At 40.2% G+C, this 12,094-nt stretch overlaps 1 protein-coding gene across 12 annotated transcripts in view; it reads left to right on the top strand.

Annotated features, from left to right (window-relative positions):
• Nucleotides 1–11,851, top strand: part of NCOA7 (nuclear receptor coactivator 7) — a 161,884-nt gene extending 150,033 nt beyond the window's left edge. For 10 of the 12 annotated variants that reach the window (XM_024996940.2, XM_005210720.5, XM_059890078.1 and 7 more), the window contains 5 exons: nt 1,580–1,705; nt 3,212–3,364; nt 8,766–8,861; nt 9,281–9,354; nt 9,711–11,851. In XM_024996940.2, coding sequence (XP_024852708.1) covers nt 1,580–1,705; nt 3,212–3,364; nt 8,766–8,861; nt 9,281–9,354; nt 9,711–9,846 — 585 coding nt within the window. In that variant the 3' untranslated portion in view covers nt 9,847–11,851. Of the gene's footprint in view, nt 1–59; nt 273–1,579; nt 1,706–3,211; nt 3,365–8,765; nt 8,862–9,280; nt 9,355–9,710 lie in introns of those variants that run through there. The other 2 variants (XM_003586458.6, XM_024996941.2) reach the window with 2 other exon arrangements.
• The last annotated feature ends 243 nt before the right edge of the window (nt 11,852–12,094 follow it).

The following is a 12,094-nucleotide window of genomic DNA, read 5'->3' as shown; positions in this document are numbered from 1 at the left end:
TCGAAATCCTAATTTGGGTGTGTTCCTGTAGAAATATTGAACGCTCTGCTAAGGGAAACAGAAACTCAGTCATGCAGGAAACTAGATACTGCATAAGGAGTCGTAGCTCCCCGTGGCTGTAACAGTGCTGTGGAGGCAGACAGGCAAAAAACCTGTTCCTCCTCAGAGAGCAAACAGGCGGTTCCCACCCCTTCACGATGCGAGTCCGAAGACTGCCTCCAGACATTCAGATTTTCTATTGTGCCAGACCGGACCAAGAGCCTTTTGTGAAGGTATGTTGGCGTCCTGATAGCTTATCAGGTGGCCGAGGACCCTCTGCGCTCTGCCACTCATTTGTTTTGAAACGCTTTCTAATTAGAAAGGATCAGGCTGCTCTCTCAGCCAGAGCAGATCTTTTATTCACTTTGGAGAGAGACACCAGTGTGGTTTGCCCTTTCCCTTTGGAGTCAAAATTCCACACTTTATTTTTTCATTCTGCAGCCCCATTTTGTACTTGTGCTAAATGCAGAGGTCCCCCCAAACATGTGCTTTACCTAACACATTTATTTATTTATTTATTTTTAAATTTTGTTTTTAAACTTTACCTACACATTTAAAATGCTGAATTTGTGATTCTTTGACAGCGTGTTCTTTAAGTAAATGCCCCTTAGAAAATGATAAAAATTTAAGGGCCAATAAATCAGGCTCAGGTGACAGCATTCTGGAAACTGAGTAGTCACTATCTGGCAACTTTTCACTAAGGTAACGTAAGTGCTTTTTCTCTATAATGCAAAAATCATTCCATTGTACTCAGGTATTTTAGTATATTAGTTACCTTCTCTCTATACCCTTCAATTTCAAAATAATTTGGTGACTTATCCAGATTTTCAGAGAAGCAAAAAGATTCGAACCTGGTACTTAACAAGTGTATTTACGATGAAATAAATGGTGTGTGCCAACATCGTGCTTCTGTTCTCAGCTTTGAAGGAAATACTGCTTTGATGGCTTCTGAACTGTCCATAAAGAATCATAACATAATCTAGACTAAAGCTTGATGCCTCTTTGTTTTGTTATTTTCCATAGATGTTTATCATTCACTGTTGCTATGATTGCTTGTTGGTTGCTATGTGCCTGGCCTTGAGAGGAAATGTTAGGAGTCTTGATTAAAAAGCTATCCTTAATCTTCCCAATTTCCCTATTTATAGAAGACTTACTCGTAGTATGATCTCTAATTACTCCCTTAATAATTCAAATTTAGATGCAGGCTACTGGAGAATCATTCAGGGCATTTCAAGGGTATGAATCACTTGTGAAAGTATACATAATTCTTACCTGATGGCCGAGAGTAACGAAACTGGAAAACTTGTGACTTAATTTGTTCATATTAAGTGTTGCAGCCACACTGCGTTAAATTCTGCATTTTCTCTGAAATCAAGATTATAATTAGCCGTTCCCCCCAGGAGTCTTGGCTCAATGTATGTCCTGCTGCTAAACCTACCGGTTACAGGCAATCGTGTACCTGAGGTCCTTTTTGTTAATAGCAGGTGAAGGAAAAGCCAGAATATCATTTTTCTTGGTTTACCTGGCTTCTCTGTTTCAGATCATCACGGTCGAGGAGGCAAAACGCAGGAAGAGCACGTGCAGCTACTACGAAGATGAGGACGAGGCCGCCCTGCCGACCCTGCAGCCCCACAGCGCACTTCTGGAGAACATGCACATCGAGCAGGTGGGTTCTCCCTGGGGATGATGGTAGGGGCCTTCCAGACCTTGAAACCATTTGCTCTTCTCACTTGGGGTGGAGAGTGAGTCCAGTTTTAAAGGAAAACCCCAGCAGCCTGACCAAGGCCCCCTGTTTCAGAAAGACAGTGTCCCTGCCACCCTCTTGGGAGAAGGAGGACTTGGCCAGACACCTTACATCCATTTCCCGAGACCTGAGCAAAAAACCATTTCTTGTCTTCAGAATAATGTTTAAAGTGTCCTATTATAGTCCTAACATATTTTAAAAGGATCATTTATCTCAGAGTTCCAATGGTTTTAATTGATCAGGCTCAGTAAACGTCACATAGCAAGTAGACTTAACTTGCTTTATGAAAACCATCTATTACTACTAGGAAAAACTTCCCTTTCTCTTAGTTTTGTTTGTTTGGTTTAGTTTCTATTTCCTGAGCATCTCTTAATTCCATTTTCATGAAATTCTATATGTTTGAGGTTGAACTTTAGGAAGGGACCTCTTGTACTTCCCCCATCAATCTTCTTAGAAACTGAAATTCAGAGACCTTAAAGAATCACCAAGTTCAAGTCCCTCAATTTATAAAAGCGTCTGTGATGGCCCATAAAGCTGAGTGACTTGACCAAGCAGTTACAGAGACAGAGTTCATGCTGATTCTAGAACTATGCCAAGCATTCTGAGGACTTCAACAATTTACATAGCCTCCATTGTTTGTATTTTTTAAAAGATATGCATTATTGATATTTATGACAGCTACTGTGCTAAGTCACTTCAGTCGTGTGCAACCCTATGGACTGTGACCCTCCAGGCTTCTCTGTCCATGGGATTCTCTAGGCGAGAATACTGGAGTGGGTTGCCATGCCCTCCTCTAGGGGATCTTCCCAACCCAGGGATCAAACCTGCATCTCTTACGTCTTCTGCATTGCCAGGTGTGTTCTTTACCACTAGCACCGCTTGGGAAGCCCCATGACAGCCAAAATCAAGGTAAATATTAAAGTTAGTGAAAAATACAAGTGCAAGGAGGACAAACTGTCTGATTACTGGCATAAAATACCCATGCTTTCTTGTGCTCAGTTTGGTGAGACTCTTCAGTTGTCAGTAACAGCTCTGAGCCTTGGCAAGTTTAGAAAGATCAGCTGGTAAAATACTCAGTGAAAGAAAGGTTGAAGTGTACAGAAGACAGCACGAGTCTAATTCATACCTCTTAATCAAGCTTGGTGCTCTATCTTCAAATGTACAGTGGCACAGTAACCCTTCAGTATCATCCCTGAGAGCGAATACATGCTCTGGGGAGCACCCCTGCCAAGGTAAACAGTGTCAGGCAATGATGGTTTTGCCTTCTCAGTTTATAGTGGCAAGTATTTGCTCGAGTAAATGGGAACAATGTGGAAAGTCATGTGATTTTTGAGTTTGAGCCACAGGCATCTGTTTGGTGCTACAAGTTCATGCGTGATGATTTTCAGGCAGCCTGTAATATTTACATCTCCATCCTTGGATTCACAGCTGGCCCGACGCCTTCCAGCAAGGGTGCAGGGCTATCCATGGAGACTCGCGTACAGCACACTAGAGCATGGGACCAGCTTGAAAACTCTCTACCGGAAGTCAGCAGCACTAGACAGTCCTGTACTATTGGTCATCAAAGACATGGATAATCAGGTGAGGCTTATTCCTCTTATAGAGAAACATTTTTTCAATGAAGTTTCTCAAACCTATGCGACAGGAGAGAGACGGATACAATGAACTTGATCAGCCAGACCGCGCAGTTAGCAGGATTTTGCCACAGACACTTGGTTCTTTTCTTTCCTGAAGAATTGAAGTAAATCCCCAATTATTATGTTGTTTTACCCCTACTTACTTCAGAGTGCATCTCTAAAAAAGAAAATGGAGCATGTCTCCAAGTACAGTCACATCATTTTTCCCTGTTCTCATCATAGAGTAGGAAGCTACAGGGATATCCTGCAAGCTAAAACTGGAGACGGTGGAAGAATTCAAGTCCAGATTTGGAGATAGCTGTGGAAAGAAGTTTCAGTGCCATCCCAGAACTCTTTTCAGGTGGCTGAGGCCGTGCCCACCAACCTTGTATGCGTAGCTCCTGAGATGGAGAGCCGCTTAGGCACATGATGTGTTGTGCCTTACGGGCCCAGTTGTTACGAAACAGGAGAAAATGCCCTGGGCCATTGCTTATTACACTTTCATCTCTCTCACTTTCATCTCTGTTTCATCCCTCTTGGTCTTGGAGGCCCTGATGAAATCTGTTAATAGATATTACTCCCATCTACCCTACACTAATAATTCTTGGCTCAGTCAGCTGGGAGTTTGGGTGGAATCTGTCCAGGTTTCTTTTCTATACCATCTAGGCCGACTTCTGCATTACAAAAGGAAGAAATCTTTCAAGTCTGCTTTTTCATCTTTCAAGACCATTTCAATTTGGTCTGTATTATAGCAAGAAGAAATTTCTTTGCTCTTTTAAGATGTAGATATCATTATTCTCTATTTCTGGCATTTGGAAGCTGAGTTTACTTGACAACCATTTATTTATGCATCCATTCAGAAAATGCATGAGTGTCTGTTAGGTGTGGGGCACTATTAAACATTGAGGAGCTTGCTGAGAAGCCATATAATTAGGATCAGTTTAGGGGAAATAGATTTTTGCTGCCATAATCTGTCTTGGGAAAAATGAGTGATGGTGGTGCTAAAGGCACTGTCTGTCTCGACTGTGATCTTTCCTGTGAGTAGGTTACAGTATAATTATAGATTAACAGTTGTGGGGAATGGTTTAGCTATTATCACTGTTACTACTGTTATTTACAGATTGAGAACACTTTATTTAATCATAGTCCAAGCTGAATAGTAGAAAGAGGCAAGGTAAAAAAAATTTAAATAACAACAACAAAGATTTAAAATGGAATTTACTTGGAGATTTAGTGAAATGTTTTCAAAGTTAGGTGCTACGTTTTAGATGAGATGGGGCTAGATAGTGTTAGACCATACACAAACCTGCACTGTACGTATAGATTAGTTCTCCTGTTAAGTTACTAATAGATAGCAAACTTGTTGGGAAATCTGTTGGCCTCACAGAGCAGGTTTTGGTGATGCATGGTTTTACTCAGCTTCCTATCAGAAGGTATGTAAAGGAGGCCTGCCTATTCCTGAAGATTACACTATTTGTCTCTGAGGTGTTATCTTACTGAAGGCATTTGTGTTATTTGAGGGCAGCTGGACACTAACTCTGCTTTCCCCATTCCATCTACCCCCAAGGCAAGGGTGCAGCTCCACTGTGTTTGGGAACATGATAGCACAACATCTGTACATTTATCTGGAAATGAACCGTATACAATTCTAATATAAAAACATTATATATGCAGACTGGCAGGCATGAGGAGTTCTACAGAACCAATCCCCAGTGAAACAGCCATTACTGATGGGAATTATAAAAACAATAATCACTTAGTCTCTGGATATTGTCCTAAGGGCATACGGCAAGTGAAAATTCAGTTAAAGAATATCTTCTCGGCAATAACAGTGAGATTCTGTGGCACTTGTTGCCGACCCCCCTTCCCCCCGACCCCAGTCACTGTTCAGACACACGCTTCGTTCTGGGCATGCTTGGACAAGAAGATGAGGATCCATCAACCCAAGCTCCCAGGCAGGTCCTCAGAATTTCTTATCCCCTACCCACCAGCCATGAAATTAAAAGATGCTTACTCCTTGGAAGGAAAGTTATGACCAACCTAGATAGCATATTCAAAAGCAGAGACATTACTTTGCCAACGAAGGTTCGTCTAGTCAAGGCTATGCTTTTTCCTCTGGTCATGTATGGATGTGAGAGTTGGACTGTGAAGAAGGCTGAGCGCCGAAGAATTGATGCTTTTGAACTGTGGTGTTGGAGAAGACTCTTGAGAGTCCCTTGGACTGCAAGGAGATCCAACTAGTCCGTTCTGAAGGAGATCAGCCCTGGGATTTCTTTGGAAGGAATGATGCTAAAGCTGAAACTCCAGTACTTTGGCCACCTCATGCAAAGAGTTGACTCATTGGAAAAGACTCTGATGCTGGGAGGGATTGGGGGCAGGAGGAGAAGGGGACGACAGAGAATGAGATGGCTGGATGGCATCACTGACTCGATGGACGTGAGTCTGAGTGAAGTCCGGGAGTTGGTGATGGACAGGGAGGCCTGGCGTGCTGCGATTCATGGGGTCGCAAAGAGTTGGACACGACTGAGCAACTGAACTGAACTGAACCCACCATTCAGCTTCAGAGGCTGAATTGCAGGCAAGGGCGGCCTGGAGGTAGGGGGCGCTCTTCCCCTTACCGGCCCCTTCTCGGAGGACGGTTGGTCTACCTTCAGCGCCGCAGGCTGAGAATACAGGGGTCTCTACTGCCCTTTCTTCAGCACAGAGCAGAAGTTACACGTAAGAGAAGGGAGCCAAGACCAGTCACTACTGCCCCTGCCCAGCACCCTGCACATAAAACAGGATTGTGCCTTTAAGAAAAGCGAAGCACTATCCACCTCCCAGCTCCAAAGCCGAGTCCCTAGCTCCCAGCTCCAGGTGAATGGGCAGACCATAAAACATACAGTTCATATAACCCTGTATACGAGACAGCAAAAGAGACACTGATGTATAGAACAGTCTTTTGGACTCTGTGGGAGAGGGAGAGGGTGGGATGATTTGGGAGAATGGCATTGAAACATGTATAATATCATATATGAAATGAGTGGCCAGTCCAGGTTCGATGCAGGATACTGGATGCTTGGGGCTGATGCACTGGGACGACCCAGAGGGATGGTACGGGGAGGGAGGAGAGAGGAGAGTTCAGGATGGGGAACACAAGTATACCTGTGGTGGATTCATGTTGATATATGGCAAAACCAATACAATATTGTAGAGTTGAAAAAGAAAAAAAACAAAACATACAGTTCAGAAGCTTTCCCCAAAAGACCTGACATTATTTAGAAAAACGTGGGGGAAGTTTAAGCTAAAAGGAAGTCTAGAAAACAATAAAAATTTGGTGGTAAACAATTAAGAGGAGGCTAGGAGAAGGCAATGGCACCCCACTCCAGTGCTCTTGCCTGGAAAATCCCACGGACAGAGGAGCCTGGTAGGCTGCAGTCTGTGAGGTCGTGCAGAGTCGGACATGACTGAGCAACTTCACTTTGACTTTTCACTTTCATGCATTCGAGAAGGAAATGGCAGCCAACTCCAGTATTCTTGCCTGGAGAATCCCGGGGATGGGGGAGACTGGTGGGCTGCCATCTGTGGGGTCGCTCAGAGTCAGACACGACTGAAGTGACTTAGCAGCAGCAGCAGCAGCTCCATGAAGGAAGCAGACTAAGCTATAGACCTTCTAGAGAGAACCAGGGCGAGAGACAGCTGAGGAGAGCCTTCCTGGAGTCAGGATAAATTACATAGACTGGCCAAGGAAACTACTGTGGCAAAGGGGCCTAAATATAATTGAGTGAGAATTACCATGGAGTAATTTATACCACAAGGCACTGTGGAAAATAATAGAGCAATCATCAGGTAACAGAGTCTGATTTATACTAACTTATTCCAGTGAGGTATAGAAATGTTACTCCTATATTGTTCTATTACATCTTTCCACTTTCTATAGTAATTTTGGGTATAACATTGATATATATTACAAAGTCAACAATAAAGTGTTATTTATATGGTTGTGTAATTTTTATCTACTAAGAAAGCTGAGAGAAGGAGAGCAATTATGCGTTTATAGGTTTTGTCATATTAACCTTCCTTTTACCACTTCTGGCTATCTTCCTCCTCCTCCCTGGATTCCTTTGTTCTATTATTATCAAATATATTAAATTTTTAGATGCTGTAGACCCAACAATACAATTATGTACATATTATATAACTTATTTCTAAATAAACTAATATAAAAAATAAAATGAATGTTTTCTTACATAACCATAATGCTGTATATCCAAAAAATTAAGTCATTTCTTAGTATCATCCTATCTCCAGTGCTTAAACAAATTTCTATGATTGCTAAGAAAATTTGTTACTGATTTTTCTTTGTTCTTAGCAGCTCTATGGAGAGATTTTGGTATGAGGAACAGGGGTTAGAAAGTTTTGAGACTTCTACTCTGCCTAATTTTTAGTATTTCAAGGAGCTAGGAACTGAAGCAGAGATTCCATGATGATAATAATCAGATTTAAATTATTTTGAAAAATTATAAGACATTTTCCAGATAGACTCCATCTGAAGCTTTGTTTCTCAAGTGGAATTTGGAGAAGATATATCAGAATCACCTAGGGACTGTTCCAGAATATGTATGCTCGTTTTTACCAGTCTTCACCCCTCCAAGTACTGGTTGGGACCTGAGGAGGATAAGAGGCTGAAGCAGTGGGATGGTCATTCTGAAAACACTGCTCCTTCCAACCCCAACAAGAAAAAATAGACAAAATCATTGATTCGGATACATCTAAACCACCTTGAAAGCCCATAGTATTATGGAATTGTTACTTTTTTCTTTAAAATCATTTTGAACTGAGTATTGGATCAGTCACGTCAAGGATGCAGTTCTGTTAAGCATATTGAAAACTCATTTTTATGAATTAAGGGAGAGGAAAATTTATTTTCTCTGGGGAAATATCTGACCATGATTCTACTTATAAAACACGTCAGAGACAGGCTCTCACTCTCTCAACCACTCATTTCTGTGAGCAAGATGTATGTTGTAGTTGTTTAATGTTCCAGTCTGTGATGAGAGAGAGATTTTTTTCTCTACAGTGAAGTGAGAGAGACTTTTTTCTCTACAGTGGACTTTGGAAGTCTTTTTAAATTGAAGCAATTGCTGACCTTTGACCGATAAGTTCTCTGAGCCCCTTGGGTACTAATAAGAACCAGGGACATTTTATTTGTTGATTGGTGGTCTTTTTTACTTAGAAACTCTGACTTAGTAATGCTCTTCATAATAATCTTGCTGAAAGAGATATAATGAGACCTCAGAATAGGATTATGCTAAAATATTTCAGAAGGGCTTTCTTTGAGAGGTTTGTGTTCGAAAGCTGCTAACATTTCTGTTTTCTTTTGACAGATCTTTGGAGCATATGCGACTCATCCTTTCAAGTTCAGTGATCACTATTATGGCACAGGCGAAACTTTTCTCTACACATTTAGCCCCCATTTCAAGGTACCTAGATGGAAGGAATACTGACGGCCTAGTGTCGTGGTGTCAGGGGGGTGGCTGGGGCTAGATGTCGGGGGCTGTGGTTGGAGCGGTAGACGGTCCCATCCCATAACCTCACTTGGCCTCACTCTAGCCTGCTCAGCACTTCATGACCACAGCACAGAAACCCGCTTGGTTCCCTTCCTGGGCCTTGGGAACTTTTGCATGAACTTCTGAGATCCAGGGTGGAATTGCAGGTCAGAACCAACATGTGTGCGAGAGATCTTTCCTGCCTTGTAACCCCTTCGGAGAGCTCATCCTGGTGTGGGAAAGGTCTAGCTAGAAGTCAGGAGCTTCCTCAGCCTGTGGGTGGTCCCCTCCCTCTTTGCCAATTCTCCAGATTGAAATGTCTGATCTCTCTTTGTCTTGTGTTTCTACCTAAGGTCTTTAAGTGGAGTGGAGAAAACTCATACTTTATCAATGGAGACATAAGTTCTTTGGAACTTGGTGGTGGAGGGTAAGGTTTTTGTTGTTATTAATTTACTATTTAACCAGAGTGGGTCTGTTTTAATCCAGGTAACTGAAACTTTGGTGTCAGCTGATTGTAGTTAGTCCATGTGTAGTTAGTCGATTATTTAGGACAGTGTGGTCTAACACATAACACTAAGAATCGAAGATAAAATGACTTATTTATGTGTCCAAATGAGGGACCACCTGAAAGACAGGTCATTTAAATGAAATACAGGAAATGTTTTATAAGCAGTTTAGGGTTTTGACTATAGCATAAAAGAAAGAAGTTGGGACAAGGGAGGATGGAAAGCGTCTACATAAAATTGAGATGTTTTCACCATTTTGCTTTTTTAACCTTTTTAGGGGACGATTTGGCTTATGGTTAGATGCCGACTTATACCATGGACGAAGCAACTCCTGCAGCACTTTTAATAATGATATTCTTTCCAAAAAGGAAGACTTCATAGTTCAAGACCTCGAGGTATGGACATTCGAGTGAAATTTAGACTGCCTTAAAATAGAACATTTAAAAAGACTGGGTTCGGTCAGCCCTGCTAAAGCTAGCTGGAAGACGAAGCCCCAGCTCAGACTGCCTCATCCCATCATAGTGCTTTCTTTCTGCCATCATCTCAGAGCGCAATTACATTGCAGAGAGATTCTGAAAGGTACATGTGGAAGGCAGACGATGAAGAAAGAAATTGAAGTTCGGATCGTTGAAAGACTTTATACTCTCACTTTCTTCAAACCCATAGAGTGAGGAGTCAGAATATTTATAGATGTGAGTTGAATGCAATTTTTATTTTTGGTAACTGTGAAAAAGAAAATACTGTAGAAGTATATACATTCCTTGTATATTTATCAACATAATTTTCATTACCAAAATGTACAGCATACTATTGTTTGCCATTGAAAAGTTTAGTCTCATTTAGAAAAATTGAAAGTGCACAGCACTTAAAGGGAATAAATGATTTTTTAAAACTGTTTTATTTATTATTTCTAGTATATTATTTGAAATGTGTTGGCAATTTTTTTCTTTTAATGTGTCAAATCTTGAAGTAAAGAAATGTATACATTTTGTGCTGTTTTGGCAACAAATCCATTTGATTTATATAGTTTTATATTAAATTTTTTTTGCCCTGATTGTTTAGGGTGATCTGTATATGTATGTGCTGCTTAATGTCCATATATATACACACACATATATATATACACAAACACAATTCTGAATTTTTAAAAACTCATAATCAATGTTTATTGATTTGACTGTTGTAGGCCATCTTTCCATTTTGTCATTGAAAAGGTACATTTTTAGTTATTTACCCTGAACATAATTGTGTAAAGAAGAATAAGCCATTTCTCACAGTCATAAATTGATATTTACAGTAATGTATACTTTTATGATCCTGGATTTAGAACCCTGCTGTTGAAAAGAAATGTTTTGCTTCTTATAAAATCTCTTGTGTTAGTAACAGAAATTGTATTTTTATTGGATTTTTTGCATAATTTTCCCCAAGTTTTTACATTAACAGGCCTCTGTTTTAAATGAGACTGAATGTTTTAATTTCTGTATATTTTATATCAAATGAAAAGTGTCCATTATCCCAATTGTCTTGGTTTCTACACTCTTTTATTTGAAAAAAATTAAATGCAAAGAAATGCATTTATACCACAATTGGAATAAAAAGTAAAAAGCAGTTTTTAAATATCAACTCACTTTCATATCATTAAACATTCTTTTATGAAAGTTAATAATAAAACCTTGTTAAAATTTTAACAAATATTATTGATTGTCAAACTTTTACAAAAGCCAAAGACTGCTAATGGAAAAAAATGTCAAGTAATAGCCAAAGCTGAGAAAGTTGTCTGTCATCAATTACATTTCCAGTGATCTTTGAAAGGAAAAATTAATAGAAAGTAGTAGTTGATAGACCTGCATTTTAAACATGTAAACAGTGCTTAGAATGTTGGCTTTAAGCTGGCGGAATACTTCCTCTAGCTTATTCTCTTACTTTAGACTATTTATAAAAGAGAACAAACAAATTGCTATGTGGCCTCCTGTCAGATCAACCATTATTTTACTCCACTCACATCCCATACAAGTTTCTTTGAATGCTATAAAATCTTAAATCTGTAGCCTGGGTGTACTTTCACCCAAGTTCTATTGCAAACTCGTCATTAACAACTTATCGGCAGTTGAACCTTATTAATCTGCTTGTTATATAATGTGCCTGTGTGAGATTCCAGGAATGTCTCAGTATGATCACATTTACCATTTATGCCATTTGCAACCATATGCTATTAACAAAATGGTCATTTTGCATATAGTTCACTCTTACCTAGTTTAGTCCATGATATTATACTTGTGAGAGCATATTCAGATGCTGTGTTCTCTATTTAAAACAGTATTGTCCAATCAGACATGCGTGGCCCTTCATTTATGGATACTGAGTGTATGTAATGCAGTGCTAGCCCAATATTTTCAATAAAGGAATTCATGCATTCAATGTGATTTTCTTTCCTGAGGATTCATTCAGCAAGTATTTATTGCATGCTAAAGCGCTCACTTGCGTGAGAGGATGGTGAAATAACCAAGACTAAATAAGTAAGGTTGAGTGCTCATGTTTTTATTGCTACCTTGGAAATTCCCTCTTTGTTCCCCGTACCCACACTCCTATTCAGTTCATGAAAGCTGTCCTGTTACACTTACTAGAGACAACTCCTGGCTCTGTTGCTAGTTTCTCTGTTCT

The sequence above is a fragment of the Bos taurus genome, chromosome 9 (assembly GCF_002263795.3).
Source record: "Bos taurus isolate L1 Dominette 01449 registration number 42190680 breed Hereford chromosome 9, ARS-UCD2.0, whole genome shotgun sequence".
NCBI lineage: Eukaryota > Metazoa > Chordata > Mammalia > Artiodactyla > Bovidae > Bos > Bos taurus.
The sequence above is the reverse complement of the archived record's forward strand: the minus strand, read 5'-3'. Positions and strand labels throughout refer to the sequence as shown.